The 25174-nt window shown below is 34.0% G+C and overlaps 1 protein-coding gene across 3 annotated transcripts in view; it reads right to left on the minus strand.

Moving 5' to 3' along the window:
• Wdpcp (WD repeat containing planar cell polarity effector) overlaps positions 1-25174 on the minus strand; it is a 249506-nt gene that overhangs the window by 182568 nt on the left and 41764 nt on the right. For all 3 annotated transcript variants that reach the window (XM_010609751.2, XM_033764324.1, XM_019205328.2), the window contains exon 2: positions 1850-1934. In XM_010609751.2, coding sequence (XP_010608053.1) covers positions 1850-1910 — 61 coding nt within the window. In that variant the 5' untranslated portion in view covers positions 1911-1934. The remainder of the gene's footprint in view (positions 1-1849; positions 1935-25174) is intronic.

The following is a 25174-nucleotide window of genomic DNA, read 5'->3' on the forward strand; positions in this document are numbered from 1 at the left end:
GTACTGGGACTGAACCAGGGAGTTCTTGACCTACATCCTCACCCCATTTTTTAATTTTATTTTTGAGACAGGGTCTAAATTGATCAGGCTGATCAAACTTGCAATCTTCCTGCCTCTGGAGTAGGTGAAATTACAGGCATGAACCACAGCCCCTGAATGCTTCTGAGGTTTAATTTTTTCTATGTATATTCTTAATTTTTAAGTTTTCATTTCATTTTACCGCTGTGCTGGGAATTGAACCCAGGGCTAGGCAAGTACTCTACCACTGACCTACATTCCTAGCCCATCTGATGTACAGTTTTAACTTATAAGAGATTAGTGTAATTTAAATGCTGTCTGAAGTTTCTGTGTTTTGTTTCATGATTTGTAGATTCAGTAACTTTCCTCAAGTCTGTTACATATTCTTTTTCCTTCCGACTTTGTTTCTTCAGAAATCCTTTGTCTTGTTTATATGTTTTGTTTTCTACTGAAGATATTCCTCAAATATCTGGTGACCCTTAGCTCTGTTCATATTTACAAGTGAGACAACACAAAGCTGACTGGAAGCTCTGAGTACATAAATAGGGTTTGTTAATGAAAGGGCTTTATTGAACATCTAGGGAGCAGAGCACTGTATTTCACGGAAGGATCCCCTGGAATGTCAGTCTTCTCTGAAGGACCATGCAGTCACTTCAGAGACAAATGCCTCAAACTCTTTCTTGAAAATGGTACAGCTGGGTATGAAATTCTCAGAACCAAGTGGGATTAAGAAGACATCATCCAAAAACATATACACTTCCACTTCATCTCTGTTTTCAGGCAAGCAAGTCTTCTACTGGACCTGGTGTCCCCAAGTTCAGAGTCTTCCTAATAAAATACTTCCACAGCACAAGAGATGCCTCACCACTTCTTCCATGGACCTTCAAGTCCCTTTGTTGTCACCCTTATGCTACATTGCCATCTTCTGCAATAATCTGGCTCCCTGAATTTCTTTACCTTTCCAGAGTTTTAAGACATAAATTAGTTGGCAATGGAATTCTCTGAAGGCAGGTGATATTCAGATCTTACAGCTCTGCTAATTCCTTCCATCTTCCAAAGATTGTCCAACTGCAGCTGTCTCCTTTGCTATTCTCTTACTCCTTGTAGGCTTATGCCTTCTTTATTTAATTCACTCATTTTAGATGAGTTTTGGGAGTAAGCAAATGCTTAACTGGGAGTTTTATCCTCATATACTTTAAGACAAACAGTGAAAATACAACATTCATCTGTAGTTATATACTTAATATAAAGAAACAACACTTTTCAAAGTAAACCATTTTTTAATAATGATTTAAAAGGCATATGAATAAAAATGCCCTCCTAAATACAAAAGTTGTTTTGGATAAAAAGATCTTTAAAAAGATGTTTTATAATCAAATATTTTTATCATACAATATTAATAAACACTCATAAAACATTACTCCTGCCAAGAAATATGAAATGCAAAGAACATAAAATAATTGTATCATAGTTATATATTTTAAATATTTAATACTAAATAGAAATATCTACGATTAGCTAGCTGGAAATATTTATGATTATTAATCTGTTACTGTGAATAATCCCAGGAAAAATTGAACATATGAATATCAAATATTATAACAGGAAGCAAATATTGAGGAAATAAATTAATTTCCAAAACTGAAGAAATTAACCTAAAAAAGTAAGTTAATAAAGAGAAATTAAAGGAATCATTTTTTATCAACCAATTTTTTTTAAGGATAAAGAATACAACTCCAATTAGAAAATCCATGCTTCGATCTTTGTTAGTACTTATTTATAATGGTGAAACATATTTCTAAAATATTATAATTTATCAGAGCTTATTTACCCCTAATGTGTAAAGTATTCTTCAAAGACCACAGGTGCAGTTCAGTCAAGCAGAAAGACATCTGATGGCAGAAGGAATCTCTGGTCTGTTTAAAAAATAATCAAAGAGAGAGGCCAATTAATTTATCTTCTATTGTCTGTAAAATCAAGACTCCTGAGAAATAGCAAAAAGAATCAATTAACATTATTGAGGAAATAAAGATACTTTAATATATTTGGCTGTAACCATCTAGAAATAAACTCTAGAAAAAGAAAAATATATTTCTTTTTCCAGGATTTAGAATGTTATCACATTGAGAAATGTAGTCAGGAAAAAATATATAGTATGTTGAAAAAAATATATATACACACTATATATAATATATAGTTTATATATATATAATATATATTATATTATATATAATGTTGTAGTCAGTAGGAATTGGCAAGGGAATACATTAAACACATGAAACATAATTTCTAAGATTATTTTATGATAATTACCCAAAAAGTCAAATGCAAAGGTATGTAAGAGACTGGCTGCCCACTAAGGGGCCCAAAGAATTCAGCTGAGGGCCTAGATCCCAGCAGTCTCCCACACCTAAAGGCTTAGAGTTCAAGGAAATGTCTTCCTTGAGTTCAGCCAGAGGCCTAGAGCCCACGGTAATGTCTCTTGCTTGTCTGTATTGAGGATCTGCACCTGGAAGGCCCAAAGGCCAGAGGTGTAAACCAGAAAACCTATGCCAGTGAGATGAAGGATTTGTGCTACGAGGCGGAGATCCACAATGGATCCAGGAAGTGATGCTCAAGGTGAAGATTAGAGCTCCACTAGTAAAAACAGTAGCCATTCCCAGTGACAGTGAGGTCCTAAGCTCCATCTCTGACGAGAATAGACTAGTTCACATCAGGAAAACCAGCTGCAGCAAGCTTCTCCTAAAAAATCAACAGGCCAAGATCTTCCCCTCCAGTTCTCTTTTTATGGCTACCAGTAACAATCTTCAGGTGGATCCTCCATGAGCAGACCATGCTGATTCAATTCAGCTGAGTGTTACAAGTTGACTGTTAGTCAATCCATTACAAATACATATGGTTTTCAATAGGATATGCTTGACAAAGCTGAGCATATTTAGAATTATTTAGTATTTAAGCATTTCTAAGCTACAATTTCAAGGAAAAGAAAGTTCTGTTGGGTAGTTAATTAAGTACAAGCGCATTCTGGGGTGCATTTATAATATATAAAGTAGAACTTTAAGATCTTTCACATACAAACAGGTTGATTAAAGTGGAATCTGCAAGGTAAATGGTACACAGCTACTACTACATAAAACACACTACACTTAAAAGTAAATTGTAGGACTGGAATTAGTTCAGTGGTGCTATGCCTACCTGGCAAGCACAAGATCCTTAGTTCAATCCCCAGTGCCAAAAAAAGAAAAAAGAAAAAAAGTAAGTTGTATAAAATCATATTAACACTCAGATTACCTTCTTAATCTTCATGTTATAATGGATCCAGTCTAAATGCATCATAAAAAAGTAGTGAAAATGCACATTCTGTATTTTCTATTGATATTTTTATTAAACAGAATCTCATCAATTTGTGAGGCCAGTCTGAGTCAGACAAAAGCTAACAATTTTACAAATAATCATAAGACACTGATGTAACTTTAAAATGTTTGCTTGGAAATTCACTAGTATACTATGCTCTATATTAGAAATAACACAGCAATTATGGACATCATAAAAATCATGAATGTTCTTTCTAGCAAACTTCTAGATAATAAAAGAAATTTGAAAAGTATTTTAAGGTATCTTTTTGTGGTGAAAGAAGCATTCGGCTTCTGTAACATTAGGAAAGACTAAATTTATTTCCCATACCATTCACATGGGTCATAATCAAACATAGCTTTAGACACAGTAAGAACTTCTTTTGCACACCTTCACCTTTGCAGGCCCTCATTGCACTGATAATCATCATGAAACAGGTGTTTTTTCAACCAAGGAGAAACAGTGTGCCAAGAATTGAAACAGCAAAGTGAAATACATGGCAGTTCTGCACAACCAGCAGGGGTTTGAGAAAGTTACAGAGATGTTACAAATGTTAGTGCATCTGCAAAGAAGCACAGAAGTTTACCATTTAGTTGTTGATGGTGATGATGATGAAAACAGCAGCAGTTAACACTTGTTCTAAACATTTTATTGGTATTAACTCATACAATTCTCATAGCTAGCTTTCCAAGTAGCTATCTCTATAATGAAAAAACTGAGGAACAGGGAGAACTACTGAGTAAGTAGTGGACTCAGACATGAAATACACACAAAGTAATTAGAGAGGCTGTGGTGGCAACCCTAGCAATCTTCTGCACTGGGTTATAGACATATGGGGGGAGCACACATAGTAATTCTGAGTAAAAAGGTGGCATGTTCCAAGGATGACAATAGATCCACGTGCCTGGTGGGAAGTGATATAAAAATGAAGCTGAAAAGGGTCAGAAGGAAACAGGCTATAATAATACTAGTGTTTTGGGAGTTTGTCTTAGTAATTATTGTTGGGACAAAATACGCAGTACTTACAACTTGAAAAGGAGGAAAAGTTTATTTTGGCTCTCAGTTTTAGTCCATGGTTGGCTGGCTCCAGAGCAGAAAGGTAATGATAGAAGGTCATGGTGGAGGAAAGATGATCAACCCATGGCAGCCAGGATAAAACCACTGATGAGTATAGCACCTTCATGATCCATTCACCTTCCAGACATTAAAGACTTTGGGAGGACCATAACAGAGTCAGTCTAAATGAGCTGTCCTCCTTTCATTAAAATACCTTAAAAGATAAGTGATAAAACAAAAGACCCCTCAATCTCTTATCCACTGCAACAGATGCAGTTGCCACTGTACACAGATGAATGAATGAATGAATAAGTACTAAAATTGATTGGTGATTTGTGAAAGAAAAATATCCATATATCCATTTTTGGACAAGAGAATGTATTTGAATTAAGACATGCAAAAACGTTAACATTTTATTATGAATAAAGAACAAAAGATATGATGAAACAGATATATACTTCCTCTGATATTAAATATTAAAATTTACCAACTTTTAGACTGAATTAGAAAATAAAAATCACATTCCTCAATTTAGAGTTTTATTAAGATACCAATAATTTATGGCAATATTGACAAAGATAAGGAAGGCTGAAGTTAAGCTGTTTGTTGTTACTTACAAAGATTTTACTGTGTGAATTAAATAGATAAAATTTTATAGTTGAAACTATATGGGTTATACTTTTACTTACATGTCACAAGAACAATGTGTGAAACTATTTTTCTGTTTAAATCAATTCAATAATAATTTATCAAAATGTCATAATAACAGAAATGGAAAATGGAATATAGTTTTCTTTACAATCCACATGGCTATTTTTAAGAGGTAGAAATGCCTTTAATTTGAAAAACTCTTCCCTTTAATACATTTGAAAACCCTAAACTAACTAATGGGGTAAATTCTATTAAAATGTATAATAACAAGAAATGAGCAGGATAGGAGGGGATCAAATCAATATCCTTTTTAGTTTTCAAGGCGTCTTGCTATCTTCATACACTGTGCAGATTTTTAAAATACTTTCAAATGTTTTGTATCTTACTCAAGAATGCCACCAGTTAGAAAGAATGCAGGTAATTTCCTGGTTTAAAAAGTCTGCCTGGAGGAAATAATCAAGACTGAGCTTGTATTATTCAAATATTGTATTCATGCATAAATAGTTATTTTGAAGCAGAGAAGAAAAGGATTTCAAAAGAATGCTGGATTTTACATTTTGGGAAGGAAAGATGGGCAAGGATTTAAACAGTTAAGGGGCGCCCACCAAAGGAACCTGAGAAATACTGCCTCCTTTGGTGGCCTTGTATATTTCTCTGGAGGATAAAACCCAATGCACATGACACAGAACTAGAACAATAGTAGTTGTACAGAGGAAAAGAGAATAAATGAATGTATTCCTTTAAAAATATAGCAAATTGGGCCGGGGATTTAGCTCAGTTATGCTACCACCTGCATTGCAAGCGCAAGGTCCTGAATTCGATAACCAGTGCCCCCCCAAAAAAGTCTGTCTATCTATCTGTATACACACACACACATATATCAAATTGTCTATTGTACAGAAAAAAGAATTATCCAAATGAAAAGAACAGCAAAATGAAAAACTTGAATAAACAAAAATTCACCAATAATTTAACTTTTCATTTATTTGTAAATATCTTTCTTTTACAAGCTTCTGTTTGTTTTAATTATAAAAGGTAGTTGGTGTCAGTTTTAGATGTCTCAGAAGGCCATTCTGAATCCAAATTGTCAGGCTGCAAGAAAAAGCATGATTTAAATTAAACTTGACCTAAACTTAGAATGATTATTCTCTGGTATGGCTGGGAATCTCTAATATCACAAAGTTTGAGGACAGAGAAATGAGAATAATCTAGAAAGCTCCTTTTTACTTTCTACTTTATCTTTCAACATTCAAGTTCTTCTTAGCAATTTGAGCTACATTAGAATTATTACCATCTTCCTTAATAATTATTGTTACCATATAAACTAAATTTTGAGAAAGTAATATGCAAAATAGGAAGTTTCACTAATATAGTGTTGATAATCTTCTTTTGAATAATAAAACCTTTGTTTCAGAAGTAGAGTTCACTTAATAAATTGCAAAATACAAGTGTCTTCTGCCAGGGTACTCCCTGATTTCTGAAGTCAGCTATTTTGACTGCGATGAGGACAGGAAGCTTGAGGGCAAATAAAACCCCAGTGTAAAACATAAAAGCAAAGAAAGAATTAGGTAAGAAAAGACATTGCTGTGGTTATAACAAAGATAAATGATATTACAGGGCCAACAAGACATTTAAAATGTGTATGCATTAGCAAAATAATGCAGAGCCTTGAGGGAATCTTTTTTGGCCATAAAATTAGAACATATATTTGCTATATATTATGAATAAATTTTCTGAGGTCTATCTGTTCACAAATTGAAAATGTACAAAAATAAAGACAACTTAACAGCATGAATTTAGATAAATCACTGGTTAGACGTATTAGATATTATATTATAGTCACCCTTAGATAATTTTAAAATTACATGCCACCAACTGCCCTGCAAGTGCAAGGTCACGAGTTCAATCCCTGGTACCAAAAAATAAACAAACTAACAAATTGAAAAAATTACATAAAATGGAGTATATTCTCCCATAATCACTTCTCTAGTGTCATCAATAGGATTAGTACCTGTTACATATACTCACAAACATATTTAATCAAAAACATGGTACCAGAAAAAAAAAACGATTTCTAAAAAATATTCAACACCACCGCAAATAGTTACATAATGTTAAAGTTCATGTAGCAGGGCAAGGAAATCTCAAAATAAGGAGATCCTGAGCTTGGACTAAATATGTTGTACCAAAAGACTTGAATACTACTACAAAGACTGTTTCATTTTTTTATCACAGAGCCTTACAATATCTAAATATAATTAAATAGCACAAAAACTCAGAGCGTCTTAGGTACAGACATTTTACTGTGAGTTACAAAGTTTTATAAAACAGTCTCATCCAGACATAGCAGCATACAACTGTAATCCCAGCATCCAGAAGACTGAGGCAGCAGGATCACATAGTTCAAGGCCAGCCTGGGCAACATAGTGAGTTCAAGGCCAACCTCAACTACATACCGAGACTGTATCAAAATCAAAACAAAACACAGGGTCTGTACTATCAAATATCTTATAATCTAAATACCAGATAAAATAATCTCAAAAATAACAATATGAAATTTTGTGTAAATCTAGTTAGGTACTCATTAGATATTCTAATTTGAAAAAGAAATGATTTTATAAAGTAGAGGGCATTTGAGGAAGATAGATAAAACAGGGACAACAATATGCAAAGCATCTATTAGAAAGATTCAAAGCTTATTTGAGGAATAAAATGTAATCTGGTTCAGAGTATAAGTAGGAGAAAAAAATGTAACCAAGGATGTTAATGAATGCCAATATTTGGAATCGGGAGTCTCTATTTGCTAGGGATATAATGAAGAATAATGAAGCTTCTGATTAGGGATGGTATTTTATAAAAATAATCCACAGTCCAGGATTGTTACCAAGATTAACTGTTAACAGTGTACTGGAAAAGTAAAGGGAGATGTGATACAAGTATCTGCTAGAAAAACAACTAAAGTAACGGATAACACTAATATTCAGTAACAAGGTCTTGAATTGGGATAGTGGCACTTGGAATATAGACAAAGAAAGAAATGCAAGAGATCTTTTGAGGAAAGTCATTCCAGTATATAGACATGAAAGAAAGGCAAGAATGAAGTAAGGCCTGTTTCCAACAACCTGCAACTAAGCAAAAGGGTTCCAGGATATCCTATTTGTTCACAACCACTGGCTCAACTACTCAACCCACCTAAAGTTTCCCAGCTATTGACCTCACTATGTATATGGTCTTCCATTATCCTTTGCCTTGCCTTCAGTCAGGAACTCAGGTTTGTATACTCTTCTTAGCTTGCTTACTCCAGCAAAGAAACCACAAGTTCCATTCTTCTAGGCCACACTGGTTCCCAGGAACCCTTTACATCTAGCTTTGTTCTCATTTGATTTATACTGGTTTCAAGGGCAGGGATTGGATTAAAATATACATGGAAAGAGGTTAATCCGGAAAAGGAAAAAATTCTGCTAATATTAATAAGTGGAATTTTAGATACAGTGGGGATCTGAAGGAAGTCACCTGGGTACATATGTCTGGCTGCTAGCTAAAAATATATATGAGGCACCTTGAGTATGTAAAAAATATTTTTAAATTTTCTAAATAGAAAAGTTCAAGCCCTTGAATAAGATCCCAGGAGAAAAACAGTCAAAAATAGATGTTTTGGTGATGCCCTGATAAGAAGACAACAGAAAAGACAGACTAAGTTAATATAATATCAGGAAAGCGATAGATGAGAAAATGGGAGAATGTGAGTGAGGTATATGCACACATTTAGTTATACAGCGATCAAATTTGTTGACCATGAATTTTAATGTAGAGATGATCTTGATATTGTTTAATGAGAAGTAATGTTTTACGAAGGACACAGAAATTAAGTCTGCTAAACAAGGTGTGGTTCTACTATTCTAAATGCCGAGCTCTGAACCAAAAACTGCCTTCATTCTAATCCTACTGTGACAAATTTATCCTAAATAATTTAACTTCTCTGTCTCAGTTTCTCCATCTGCAAAAATAAGGATAATAATACTGACCTACATGTGTAAGGTTGTTGTAAGGATTAATTAATGTTGTATAATTCTTTGAAGATTACCAGTGGGTACTGCGGAACTGCCTATAACATGAAAATCTCATCCTTTAATTTTCTTCAAAACAGCAGTTACTAAATAAATGGTTTAGCTTGCTTAGTAATATTTATCTAATATCATCAATTTATTATTTTAAATGAATTTACTTTTTTTTTCTAAACTGCATTACAGTATATAAAGGTCTAGGTCACTTGGAAAGTCTACAATAACTTCTTAATACCTTCTTAAATGTTAAATGTAAATATTCAGGACATATTTACTTGATAATAAGCACCCACTACAAGTATTTAATAAATGCTAAAAGTTAGTAATTTTAATTATAAAGTTTTGATTCCACATATATCACTAAGCACTTGAATTACTGGTAGAAGCACAATGCAAAAATACAAAGTACTGTTAAAAATATTATCATGTCCTTATTTTGAAAACTGTTTTTCAGTGGCCTGCCTTGCAAGTGCAAGGACCCCGAGTTCAATACCCAGTACCAAAAAAAAAAAAAAGAAGAGAAAACTGTTTTAGAACCTAAAAGTGTATTAAAAAAAGAAAAGACTTTCAAATACATTAGACACTTTATCTGGCTTTTTGTTTCCTGGGTATTAAAATTATAATAAGTATATTTCACAGAACTAGAGAAAACAATCCAAAAATTCATTTGGAACCAGAAGAGACCTGGAATAGCAAAAACAATTCTAGGCAACAGAGACATGGCAGGGGATATCACAATCCCCAACTTGAAACTATACTACAAAGCCACTGTGATAAAAACAATATGATACTGGCAAAGAAACAGACCCAAGGATCAGTAGAATAGATTAAAAGATGCAGAAACTACTTCAGACATACTCAACTACCTCATATTTGACAAAAGCCCATCCTCATTGAAGGAATGATAGCCTCTTTAATAAATGGTGTTGGAAAAACTCATTTTTAACTTGCCAAAGATTCAAATTAGACCAAGCTTTCACTAGGCACTAAACTAAAATCCAATGGATCAAAGATCTAAATATTAAAACATTAATACTAAACTTGCTGGAAGATAAGTTAGGCAGAACTCTCAAAGACATTGGCATAGGAAAAGACTTTATGAACAAACAAATGTGCATGGGAACTAGCACAAAGAATCAACAATTGGGATATCATCTTTTTAAAAAGCTTCTGCACTGCAAGAGAAACCATCAACAGAAATAAAAGACAACCTACAATGTGGGAAAAATTTTTACCAGCTGTTCCTCAGACAAAGATCTACTATTTAGAATATATATAAAGAACTAAAAAAACTCAAATCCCCCTGCCAAATATGAAGACTCAATCCAAAAATGGGCATCTGAAATGACAGACATTTCTCAGATAAAAAAGAAGAAATAGTAAATAAACATATGAAAAAACGTTCACCATCAGTGGTCATTTCAGAGATGCAGATGAAAACAACAATGACATTCCACCTCAGTCCAGAAAGAATGGCAGCTATCAAGAAATCAACCAATAACAAATGCTGACAGGATTGTAGGGGAGAAAGGCATCCTTTTCTACTGTTGGTGGGAGTATACAATGGAGCAACCACTGTGGAAATCAGTATAGAGATACTTCAAACAACTAGGATTAGAAATCCCATTGACCCAGCTATTCCACTGCTGGGTACCTTCCCAAAATTATTAAAAGAATCATACCACAGCAATATAGGCATGCACATGTTTATAGCAGCACAGTTTATAATAGCTAAAACATGGAAACAGCCCCATTGCCCATCAGCTGGAGACTGGATGAAGATTTGCAGAATATATATACATACATACATATACACATATACATTACACATATATGCATATATATAATATATATAAATAAAATGGGGTACTACTCAATCATAAAAAGAAACTAGACACATTTATAACTAAATGGATGCATATTGAGGCAATGCTCTTAAATGAAATTAATAGGACACACGTGTACATAATAGTTTCTCTGGTGTGAAAAACTAAAAGTGTAAATAAGGATCAAAATGTATAATTGATATTGTGTAATAGGAAGAAAAGGTCTAAAGGGTAGGGGAAGTGGGAGGGATAAGGGAAAGGTAAGAAGGGAAAAGAAAGAATATGAGAAAAGAAAAAAATGGACACAAAGTCTTTGTAAATAGGGGAGGGTGGAGCGGGTGAAGGGATGGCAGGGGAATGGGGAAAAAATAAGAACCAAGATAAGTCATGTAAAGGTACAAGACCCCAGAATATAACTGTACTGTATACCTAAAATGTACCAATAAACTTAGAAAAAAAAATCTAACAGTAACGCATACTTACTGCTTGTTTAAATGCAAACAATATGGAACTATGTGATGTATAAGTGAAGTGTTCCCTCCCATTTGCCCACCTACTCTGATGGGCACCACTGCAGAGTTTGTAATGTGTCCTTTCAGACTTTTCAATGTACTTGCAACATTCCCAGACTCATGGTGACTTGTTTTGTGTCTTCAAAGACAGGATTTTACTATACATACATTTTGCTTTAGTTCACTAAGCAACACATGGATACTCTGTCAGTGTATACAGATCCACCTCATAGCTGAAATGTCCCACTGATTAGCAATCATATTTGGCTTAATCAGTCTCTTAATAAACAACCTATTTCTAACTTTTGCCTTGTAAAAAATGTTACTGTGCAAATCTGCCCATATGCTTTACATTGTGATTGCTGATGAAATGATTGTACCAATTTCAATTGCCACGGATAACATGACTGCTCTTCCCCTATATCTGTAATGGCTCAGATCATTATCAGTTTTATATTGTTGCCAAACTGACAACTGAAAAATGTTTAATTATAATTGTAACTTTCATTTTAAAATTCATTAATTTTCAAAAAATTAAAACACATTTTCAATAATTTTGTTTCCTCTATAAATTACTTATTCCTATCTTGGGTCCATCTTTTTATGAAATTCTTTATCCATTTATGTATTAAGGAATTTAATTATTATATACTTTGGACATATTTAGTCTTTTTAAAACCTTTTAAATAAACCTTATATGTGTAGAAAATAAGAGAATGTGGAATGCACTTTTTTATTAAGTTGGTAAAAACAGAAAGCACTCTGAACTGAATTCAGCTAGTGCTGTGCAAAGTGCCAAAGAAATCAAGCCTCCTCCCTACCCTGGCCAGGGGTAGCAACTAATAGTTGGTCAGCAGCTATTTCTGAGTAAAATAAAAGGTAACATATTTCTGTGTTCCAAGAGAACTTGTGTCTTATTCTTACCAAAAGAATTAGAAGAAATTCTATGCCTAGATAGGAAAGTAGGAATCCTTTTGTTTCATAAAATAAACTGCGGCAAAAAAAATATCTTTATAAATCTGTTAGTACTTAAATTTGGAAAATATTTCTCTACAGAATTATTCGAACTATTTAATTCACTTAAATAGAACTTGTCAACTTAACATTTTCCATCTTGTAAGCAGTTTTGACATTTAGACAATTTATCAATGGCTTCTTTATTGCTCCTGCTTCTTCCTCTTCTTCCCATTACAATGAAACAAATTAAATTTCACTAATATTTAAAGATCAGTGCTGACCTTTGCACAGCAATTTTATGGGAGTCTATTAATACAACTTGTTTGCTGATGCTCATTTTAAATATTTTGCTACACACAGTTTTCCATTATTCCAAAGAGACAGGCCTAGCTGACTACAACCTTGCAAAATTATTGCTGTAGTGTGTATTAGGCAATTTAGGGGGGAAAAGTATGCTTGCATAAGCCAATAATAAGAACAATAACAATAATCTTTTCTCACCACCAACCCCAACATAGGTACCCATCTTTCTGAACTCTAAAAATATGAGCTTAATTCTTTCAGAGTACACCTCAATCACAAGAATAAAAAAAATAACAAAGAAAACAGAAATGCTGGCAATGTGATAATGATAATTAATTCTAGATTATAACTCTATAAATATAATTGTATGCTACACTTGGATAGAAAAAAACATGACTTTGAAGAGAAAATAAATTGAATTTCAGGAATAATTCCTAAATAGCTCAGTTAAAGACAAGAGAACACTAAAATGCTCTTATCTGAACCAATGCTTGAATACTGAAATAATTTGTCAATTAGAGTTACTGTTTTAAAAAGTACATAAATCAAAGACTGTTGTGAAGTGAGCAAAAATGGAAAAAAAGACAGAAAGTCTTTCTCTACAAATAGAAGAGACAGTGAAAAATACCGAAGTGCCCTGCAGCAATACCACCTCAACCTTGTCAGATTTCACTTGTCAGCACTTCGATGACAGATTGCAACCCCCTCCTCTAAAAAACAAACCCTAGTAACTGTTGAAAGAAATGCTTCTTATAAAAAGTGGAATATCTCATGCAATTTGATAGTTGTATACTTAGAAATCTTTCTTTTAAAAAAAAAACAAAAAGACTTGAACCCCCACCCCCAGTGGGCTTCTATAAAAACTTGGTTGCTACAGAACTTTAACACAGGGAAATGAAGGGTGAATAGTACTTTTACATATCTACCAAATGCATTTTATATTCATTATACCATCACAGTTTTAGGAACTCTCAGAAAGTATGCACTAAATGTTCAGAGAGAGGGAGCATCAGTCTATACACATAAAAGCAGTTTTCTGTGAAGAGAAAGGAAGTTTCTTCAAGGCCCTTGCGTCTCCTTTCCCTCTAAATCAATGATTAGGCCCTAAATCCCTTACTCTACAATTACGGAAACTGAGGTCTAAGGAGATAAGGTAATTTGTACAAATTTAATCAGCTTGTGAAGGGAACAATGGGACTGGGATTCTTGTCCACAAACCATCTTTGTAGTGCACCTTCCACTCTGCTACCACCCTCCACCTAAATGTGGCACCACACACAGTATTTTAATACCCAAGATCAGTGACTTATATAATCAAGTAATAGCAAAAGAGCACTGTTTTCCAACCAGTTTTTACTTTGTTTTGCTTAGAAACCTCTTGGAAAAAGTTACTTGAATATATATTTAGGCACAATTTTTAGTACATCATGAGTGTGGAAGTAAACTGATGTACCTGAAATGTCTTTATTAAAACTGGTGTTTTTTAGGCACTAAAAAAACTTCATACTATTTGCATACCAAACCTTATTCAACAAATAATATAAAAATGAGTTCAAATGTAAATTATTAACACTTTATAGGTAACTGGTAAATAGATTAATGTCTTCTTTTGAAGCTGTTATATAAGAGAAGCTTTTCTATTTGACTACCTTTTTCTGGTAGTCTCTAATTGAGTTCTCAGTCCCTCAATCTCTAGTTCTAAATGAAAGATTAACAAGCCCTAAATGCTCATGGTTTATAAGAACTCTGTAGTGATTGGATCTTCCTTCATACTCTTTCTTCTCTGATTGGTTGTTTTCACCTTTAATAATGATTTGTCATAGTGCTTTTATTTAAATATTAAAAATTCATATTTTGTTTCAATGGTTGAATGGAGAGCCAAAAGACAACTTGGAAAAAGTCTTTTCTTACTGAAATGGAGGCTTGTGAATAACCACCAATGTTCCCTGAGAAGGGATCAATTTCACCTTATATACTTAACACAGGCATACATCATCACAGCTTAAAATGCTAATAATTTCCTAATGCAGTAGGATATTATCTGATATTTAAAATTCAAAAGATAAAACAAGGAAGACTCTAGATTAGCATGTTTTGCCCTAAAGCCCAAACAGATTAATGAGAAATGTTTCTATACTTTTAAAATCATACTCTGTATTATTCTTGATGAGTAAATGGGAAAACATATTTGAAAATCTGTGGCAAATGATAGCTACTCAATAAATGTCAGTTTCCTTTTTGTGAATATTAAATACCCTCAAAATAATGAGTCTAACCAATAGTTTTTAGGGGAAAAAATCTATTTCAGTGGATATTACCTATTGGATATCATTTTATCTTCTAATTATTTTTAGTTTGGTTTACCCTGCACTTACATAACATCTACTAAGTGACAATCATGTAGGGCTACGCATTCGGGATATGAAGAAAAAAAATCCAAGAACTTGTCCTTGAGGAAGTCGTAACAGAAAAATAACAAACAAAATTACATCAGAATGTGGCAAATAAAATAGAACCATGTTCAGGAGGAAAGTACAGTTACTCCTAACTTTTCACACAACCTCAATCACAATAAAAATAGAAATAATTTATGCATTCCCACTGCAATAGCTTCAAAAAAGTGAACCATGTGATCCTATGATTCTATTTACTATATTTCCCTAATTCTGGTCACTGTTGGTAGATTCTGAAATTTTATGTATCTTATAATCAATGTGTTACATTTAATATAGAATTGCTTTTTTTTGGGGGGGTACTGGGGATTGAACTCAGGTCCTTGCACTTGCAAGGCAGGCCACCGATCCACTGAGCTAAATCTCCAGCCCAATATAGTACTGCTTTTATCATTAGAACTTGCTACTAAATCCACAGTAAATTAGAATCAAAGAAAGATAACATATGTCAATCCTTGATTTCCTTTGGGAAGAAGATGAGCTTCAAGTGTCTCGGCAAATCCTCTCAAAGTCCTACACAGAAGACTTCTTGATATAGATGGGGAATTGTGCACATGTAGTTACTTTCACTCCCAGGCAAACTCACACTAAAGTGACAATAACACAATAAATAAATTTAAAAGCTCAAAAGGCAAGAGGATTAGAGGCAAGATAATATGGGCACAAAATAACTGACAATAGATCTGTGACAGCAGAAAGCAAAGTATCTATGAGAGAATCCAGAACCGAGAGTCAAAAGGCATATGCACTGGAACTCCAGAAAAGCTCAGAAAACCGGAAGCACCAACTATTTCTGAAGTAATAGCTGCAATTAGAACTGACTTGCAAGAGACATGCTTGAAGGTCCAGGTGTTCTTCCCTTCCAGCACTGGTGGGCACTGGTCTCTCCCCAGTGTAGAAGAAAAGTGGAAATACTCTTGTGAGAGGTTACATCTTAAGAAACAAAACATTACCAAGACCAGCAAAGCTATATTGAAAAAAGGAGAAGAAAGAAACTCTTGGGATTAAAAATATGAGGGCCAAGACAAAAAAAAAAAAAAATTCAGAAGACTCAGATGATACTGTTAAGTCTGTTCAAAGGGAACAAAGACACACACACATATACACACACACACACACACACACACACACAGAAAGAGAAAAAGCAAGAGAGAAGAAATGTGCAGAATCAGACTGATTTTTAGACATCTGACTAAGAAAGAGAAAAGTAATAACAGAAGGGAAGAACTTATATAAGAAAACTTCCTAGAATTGAAGTACATGACCTTTCAGATTGAAAGAAATCATGAAAGTATACAATGTAATTAATTGCAAAAGCCTCAATCCCTAGACACATCATTATAAGATCTCAAAACACTGGAAAAACACTAAGTATCAAAAAGTTTCCAGAAGGGGTGAATCATATAGTAAGTATCATTTAAAGAAGCAACAATGGAAGTTGGAACACATTTTGTTTCTTAAGGAAAATTACTTCTGACCCTTAATTCTATATCTAGCTAAACCTCCACTGAATATGAGATTAGAAACAGATACTATTCAGAAAAGTGAAGTCTGAAAATTAACTATTATAAATTTTTTTTCAGGAAGTTACTTTTCAATATGTCCCAAGAAAGAGTGGAATAACCCAAGAAAGATGATAATAATATAAGATGCACTTAATAAGGGATCCAATACAAGAACTAAGAAAAAAGATTTCCCAGAATAATGATGAAAGGATTTCCTAATAGGATGTGTCATGAAGACAACAGTTATATTCAAACTTAAGCAGAAGAGCAGAGAACAACAAAAAAATAGAATTGACAGAGTAAAAGATTGCCTGATGTATTTGAACTTAAGGACTTATACTTCTGCTGTGGGGAGCAGGGAATGAATAATAGGTTTATAAAATTAAGCAAACAAAACAAGTAAAGCAATTATTAACCGCAAACAAAACAAAAAGTTGTGCTGGTGAGTTGGCTCAGTGTCACCACGCCAGGCTCACAAGCGTAAGGTCCTAAGTTCGATCCCCAGTACAAAAAAAAAAAAAAAAAAAAAAAAAAAAAAAATTATAAAGAAAGAAAAATATAATCATAGAATGCTACATGATCACATAAACTTTGCTTTTAAAAATTTACATAGAAACATGTAAACATGCAATACTGATTAACTAAAGTTCTGTGGTATAATGATGTTGGAAGGGAAAAAAGAAGTGTGTAGCCGAGATGAGTGCAAAGGTACTCTGGCATGCTAAATATTTCGAACTAAAGGAGATTGAATGAACCACAGAAGTAAGGCCTCCCTTACTTCCTCCTGACTTTCTCTCACCTCTTTTTACTCCTGAAGACATAAAAACCAAAATTCCTCTTCACGAAGGAAAGTAACAGAATGTAGAATGAGTGCCTCTCCCTCAAAGCAAGCCAAAAAACTTAGAAGGCTACTCTTTCCTTTTTCCCTTTAAGATCCTCATTTCAGAGAGGTGATGGTCTATACTCGGGAAAAAAATGCTACATAGAGAACCAAGAAAACTGTACAGGCCTTCCTGTGACACCTTTTCTCAGTCTATCGTCATTAGACCATGCCCTTTTGTCTGATCACATTTCTACCTGGCTGTCCATTCCTCATTGAACCTAAGCATAAAAACAGCTTTTTCTAGATATTTGGGTCATTTTTGAAAGCTCCCGTGTCACATAAAACTTTGTATAAACTTGTTAAAGTTTTTCTCTTGTTAATTTGTCTTTTGTTCTGGGAGCACTGGCTGTGACCCTTATAAATGAGTAAGGAAAAGTAGCACATTTTTCTGCTCCTACAGGTTAAATTCTCTTCCAAAGTAAGACGTTAACAGGTTAAAAACTGAAACTTTCAAATGTGGAAATTAGCATATGCATGTTGTTTACAAATACGAAGCTAAATACCAAAAGAAATAACTAAAAAATTAAAAATGATTGCCTCTGAAGAGTACTAGAGAAGATAAATGCTCTTGTTAGTTACAGACTATGTAAAAACTGACTTTAATACTATGTATATGTGCTATTTAGATTCAAAGAAAGTTGCCCCACTCCAACTAAGATTATTCAGAACAAAGTTACAAATAGAATTAACAGTGAATACTGAGTAAATGCCTCATCCCAAGAATTTTGACTTTCCTGTGATAATGCCTTTAAAGACTTGGACATTATTCTCCTTCAAACTGATGGTGAGTTTACCCTTACAAGGCTTCACCTTTGATAAAGTTACCTTGATAAAGATTTTCCATGAACGAACATTTTCAATAAAAAGTACAACCAAGATTTTTCTGGGATAATGCACCTCTTTGGCTTTGCATTATCCCATGATGTCACATGGCATTTAAAAATAGATGTCAAAGTGCTTAGCAGCCCACAGTTAGTATTATTTGGGAGATGTATATTCTTTTGATGGACATTAAACACCAAAATACAGATACAGAGCTCAGAAGCAAGACCTAAAATGAAAATTAGCTGCAAGAGTCACAAGAAGGAGGAAAGATAAAAAAATTATGATCACCTGTTTTTATTCCTGTATTTGTAACCTCTTTTCCCACCTCCTCCTTTCAAGAGGAATTAAGTCCAGGTATGCCAACAGAACAGCATAAGTAACTAATTTTGGAGCCAACTCCAGCTGTAGCTGTGTGTATTCAGTCAGGATTTGTCAAAGATGGAACCAGCTAGTAAGGGAGGTACTTAGGCATTCAAAGAAGGATTTGCTATTTTCTCATGAAGAGAAATTATATGATGTATATTTCAACTGCAATTTTAAATGTATAGCTAAATACATATGAGTGCATATAAATTTGGCACAAACATTGGTAACTATCATCTTTTGATGATTCTAATTTATACTTATATAAAGCAGAAAATTTTTTAAAATTATTTGTACATGATTAAGTTATCTAATTTATACTTATATATAAAGTATCTAATGTATAGATTGATATTTGGGCATGATTTAGTTATTTTAAGTATAAATGTTGTAGCATGACTCTGCTAAAAATTGTTTTAATATGTGGCACACTCAAAAGTACTTTCCATTAAAGATACTCAATAAAAAGCTAAATGCTGTTACAGAATAATGGTCAAATCCTGAAAACTACATTGTGTTGGATAGCATTAACCTCCTAGTTATAACCTAAATCACTGATTATGCTGATAAAAAAGTTCAATTTTCATTCAGAAATTGCATTTACCTGTTTCTTAACCTCAGTAAATCTGAATAATCTTCAAATTCATTTCATGTTCTCAGCTAATTATAGAGCACCTTCTGTGTTCTAAACACTTTATGTGTCTTTTCCTAGATTTTACAACAACCATATGAGGTTACTGTTCCCTGTTTTTTAAAGTAGAAAAGTGATAGGGTTATACTTCTAACACAAATCCACTTCCAAAGCCAATTATTTTGACACTATATGCTTCTCTCATTACAGAGTATTTAAATCAATTTTTGTTAAAAAGTTTTCATGGCTGTACTCAGAATCAGCTGCTAACAGTCTTCTTTGAAGCAGTGACTCTAAATGTGCAGATCTGTGTCATCCCAGGCCAGAAGGAGGGGAGGTAGCCAGTGACTGTGTTGTAAAGACACTAAAACTGACTTTGGGAGCCCACATAAAGAGGAGACAAAACTGGCAGGGACACCCTTGTCCCATGTAAGCCTGCTTGGACATAATTTCACCAGCTCCAGGGATATCTCTGGAAGGCTGCAACCTCAGAAGAGATCATGAGCCAAAACAGCTCTATAAGCCATTTGCATATATTTGATGCACAGAAATAATGAAGACTAAATAAACATTTACTTTTTAAAAAGATCTGATATTCTTTCACTAGATTAAATAAGTGATTGTTATGGCTTGTATATAGATGTTCCCCCCAAAGCCCTATGAGCTCACAGGTAGGGCTTTTCAGAGATGGTTGGATTAACAGTATATGATACTGGGTTTAAGGGTCTGTGGTACTAAATTAATCCACTGACTAGACTTAGCACAGCTCTGGGAGGCACCCAAAAGGCTGGTGGCCTGAATGGGATAAATGGGAAAAGGAGGCTGGCTGTTGGCTGCTGCTGCCATACTATTACTGTTTATCCTGTGTGATGCCCCTCTGCACTGCCACCCTGCCTTGGAGCCAGTCACCTATGGGCTGAAACCTCTACAAACCAAAGTAAACCTTTTCTCCTTTAACTTGTGGTTTCTGTGTATTTTGTCTCAGCAATGAGAAAAGTAACTAAAGCAATATTTTTGAATGTAAGCAACAGTTAAATCTTCTCACAAACTATTTTCCCTTTCCCAACATGAAAGACTATGGCTACACAGAAATGCTCAGTTTCATCAAGAAGGGTGGGGAGGAGAGGAAAGTGGAGGAGACAGGGGGGAGGTGAAAAATGAAAAGCCCACTTTTCAAGCCTTTCTCACTGGGAGTCACCATTTCATGTCTTCATTTCCCTTCCTGACTTCTTCTAAATCCTGGTCTTTCTACTTCTTTCCATCTCCTAATCCCCCTCTAGGCCAACTATCAAATTTTGCCTGGAGCACTTTCTAGATTCCCATTTCAACTTCTGAGCTCCTATCATCCATTTCCTACAGAAATATAACACTCCTTTTTGCTATTAATATAGCCAAATATATTTTAAATGTATCAATTAGGTCTAAAGTTCTTGGAAAAATTCTCTTTGCCTACATGTTTTGGATGGTTGCTTGTTTGGCTTTGTGGTACCAGAGACAAAACCCAAGAGCAGCACCACTCAACTACAACCTCAGCCTTTTTATTTTTTGAGACAGGGTCTCACTAAGTTGCTGGAGCTAGCTTCAAACTTGCAATCTTCCTGTCTCAGCTTCGCAAGCACATGGGATTACAGGTGTTTGCTACCAAGCCATGTAAACTGTCTTTGTTTTAAAGTCCTTGTACTAGCATATACACCTCTGTATAGGTTGGCCCGTGTTTACCTCTTCCACAAATCTCCCTTCAGGAAGACAAACTGGGGTGAAATTGTAAAGAGCCTTGGATAAAATGCAACCTGTCTTGAACCATATCCCATAGTTCAGTAATTTTCAAACTTTTCTAGCAGAATACTTTTTCCATAAATAAAATATTCCACCCTAATTCCATTAGAAATCTTACAAAAGTAGAGATGTTCTCATTGAAACGTTCAAGGACTGGGGCCACATTCAAATCATTAGTGTTAATAATTCCCTAAAGTCAGACGATGGTTAGATGTGGGGAGCCATCTGTTAGTTCACAATACCTAGCTGTACTACACTGAACATTCATGTCTTAGGTCCCTTCTCATTTTTTGGTATTTAGCTCTAAATATGTAAATATTTCCTTGAATTTTTCTTCCAGAGTACCATTTCGTTGGTAGTTAGAAACATACATTGTTATCCTCCCTTCCCTTCTCCCCTCCCTCTCCCCCACCACACAAAGAAAATTATCTTTAATCTTTTAAAAAATCCAATTTTTATTTCAAAGAGCTCTATCTCTCACTGCTTCAGTGATCTGTTTTTATTCTGCTATCTCCTATAATTCCCAAAGGTTATTATTTAGAATATACTTTATGTGTTTTTTTTTTAATTAAATGCTTCATCCAAATCATTTGTCTGTTCAACTTGGCTCTTCTTCTTTGTTTTTTTGGTACTGGGGATAGAATTCAGGCCCTTGCGCTTGTGAAGCAGGCAGCAGAATCATGGAGCCAAATCCCCTGCCCGGCTCTTCTTTTTCCTACTGCTTTTTGTAAATGTCTGAAGATTCTGAGCTACCCACTCATGTTTATAAATGAAGATCTATGCTGAGAACACAGAGTTGGTCTAGGTTTTCTCTAGGCATAGAACTTTGTTTTCCCCATCGGATCTCTTTTCTCTACAGGACTGACCACTAGTATGTATGTGACTGGCATTATGATGTGTAGGCGAGCCTAGAGAGGCAAGCTGTGGGAAGCTCCAACTGATAAAAAAAATACTGAGCTTTACTCTGGTGGTAGAACACTTTCATTATGCACGGTTGTCTTTTACAACTGGTCTTGCATTCAGGTCTGTAACATAGGGAAGCCCCAAGTTACTTCAGGTTTGGCTCTTTCTTCACAACAGTCATACTGGAAGCCTCTTCCAGATGGGAGGCTTGCCTTATATATGTATGCCTTTTGAATTTCAGAAAACAGAAATTTGCTGTTGCTCCATATTGTGTGTGTGTGTGTGTGTGTGTGTGTGTCCCCATGAATGCATATTTTAAGAGAGGAAGAATTGGAAGAGAAGATATCTTAGCCTATCTATTTAAGGCACAGATATTTAAATAATTATCCCTGAACCCAAAACTTGAAATTGTTAAGATTCTACTTTAGTGCAAAATTGTTTTCTCTTGTGCGCCATTTTGGTTCACTGTTTCCTAGCCTTCTTCTTTTCTTTTTGGTCTCTCAGAATCTCAGAAATTCCTCATAATTTCTGATGGAACCATTTCTTATGTTGTCCAGTAGTACTGAGAACTAATCTTTTCATTCTTCTCTAATTTTGAAACATTTGGAAAAGAAAGGGAAATAGAGGCATATGTTTGAAAAGTTTAAATAATTTTTTAAAATAGGAAAAGACCAAGAATATTTGTAAATTGGGAGGAGAGATACAGTGGAAAGTAACAAAACTTAAAAATATCAGGATAAAATTTAAACCTACTGCCAAATTTACCTTTCCAAATCCATCTTTTACCACTATCCTCCTTAGTTCACTAACCTCCAGAAACATGGAGGCTTTCTATTCCCCTCAAAATAAGCAAATTCCTGCTTCAAAGTCTTTGTAATCACATTCTAATTGGTGAAAATTTCTTCTCTGTGGTCTTTGCATGGACAGCTGCTTCTCATAATTCTTAACTGTGTAAAAATGACATTTGTTCCTGAAAGTCTGCTCCAGTGACGCTACATAAAACAGTTCCACCCTAGCCTTTTATTTTATACTACTTTGTTTTGGTTTTAACTTTATTGAGCTTATCCTTATTCTAATATTATCTGCAATAAATTAATTATTGTTTTAATTGCAAAACTTTATGGGGCACAATGTGATAATCTGATATATGCATAGAGTGCATAATGATCAAAATGAGATAATTAATATTTCCATCTCCTTAAACATTTTTTAACTTTTTTATTGTAATATTATTTTCTTTGCTCACTTGTTTGAGTGTGTAGACTAACATGCCACATGAACCCACTCTGTAATATTCCTGAATGTATCATAGTTATTCAATAAATATTTGTTGACTGACCATCTAGGGAGAGAAAACAGAACATGATCTCATTGAATCATGACCTCAAAAAAAGCAAGAAAAAAACAGTATCAACATTGAAGTTGGACATTAAAGAAAGAAATTATTTTTACAACTAAGATTGAAGGGAGCAAAGGAAGGATAAAGATTATGTTTTAAAGTGTTGGGGAACAATTCATAGGTTACTCACATTTCCTTTGAAAATAAAAGGTATCTCTTATGAAACAAAAGGCATGGGTGCTGTCTAATATAAATTGCTTCTCTAGAGCTTTCCCCAACAACACTGAAGTCTGGTTAGATGGCCAGAAACAGTCTTTCATAAGTACTTCCAAAGTATTTTGCGCTTTCCCCAATTATGATATTCATCAACTTAATATTCTTAGATTTTAAAGACCTATATATATTTGTTTCTTCCTCAAGGCTGTCAGCAACTTCAACTATATGTTCAACTATGATATATATATCATAAATATATATATATTCAACTATGATAACTTGCTACTTTATACCCATGTTCTTGAACACAGATGTTCCATAAACTTTTGTTGTCATACAAATGAATGGATGGATGAATGCATGTCTTATTTTGCCAACAAGAACATAAGCCTTCAGTGGTAATATCTGAATCTCATAAATATCATCATATACTATGTTCACAAAAAAAACAAAGTTTTTAAGTTTGTTTGATTTTGAAATTTAAGACAGGTCCAAATAAAGACATATTTTGCAATATAAAAGTACAACCCATAATACTGGCAAAGAATCACACCATCTGAGCCCTTGTATTTAAACAGGTAAATATAATCATTTCTTCAATTGTATATAACCAAGTATTTACAAATTTCTATGAGCATATTATTAAAAATAACATGAAATTATAAAATTCAATGTAGAGATTCCCCACAAAAAAGTAAAGGAGGAACACTGAGAAATATGAACATCCTATAGAATTAGAATGCCGTAATTTACTTAAGTCTAGAACTTTTATAATTTTAAATATTTTAAGAAATAAAATAATTTTTAAAATTTGCCTTTGACAAAATGGTTTGGGAATTCTAAGGAAGAAAAATCCATCCTAGAAAGGTTACTCAACTATAAAGATGATTTCCACACCTGAACAATTTTAGCATACAATACTAACTTAAGTACAATTTTAAAGTATCACTGTATATTTTCTTTGTAGATTAAAATTAACCATGAAAATCACTAGTGTCAAGACCTCCTTTAAAAACACTCATTCATGTATGATTCAAGGAAAACATTTTTAAAACAGCCTTTTGACATGTATTTTCAAATTGATAAGAACTCAGCAGTTGTAAGGGCTTACATTTTTTAAAGTAAGAAAGGGGTCAAAAGGATGAAACTTTTCCTATACCAATGTCTTCCAGAGTTCTGCCTAACTTACCTTCCAGCAAGTTTAATGTTTCTGTTTTAATATTTAGATCTTTAATCCATTTGGATTTTAATTTAGTGCATGGCGAAAGATAAGGGTCTAATTTTAATCTGTGGCAGGTTGATATCCAGTTTTTCCAGCACCATTTATTAAAGAGGCTATCTTTCCTCCACTGAGGATGGTGAGCTCCTTTGTCAAAGATGAGGTAGCTGAGTACATCTGCATTTGTTTTTGTGTCTTCCAGTCTGTTCCATTGATCCTCAGGCCTATTTCTTTGCCAGTACCATGCTGTTTTTATCACAGTGGCTTTGTAGTATAGTTTCAAATTGGGAATTGTTACACCTGGTGCCATGTGACTGTTG

The sequence above is a fragment of the Fukomys damarensis genome, unplaced genomic scaffold (assembly GCF_012274545.1).
Source record: "Fukomys damarensis isolate Sample0158 unplaced genomic scaffold, DMR_v1.0_HiC HiC_scaffold_2, whole genome shotgun sequence".
NCBI lineage: Eukaryota > Metazoa > Chordata > Mammalia > Rodentia > Bathyergidae > Fukomys > Fukomys damarensis.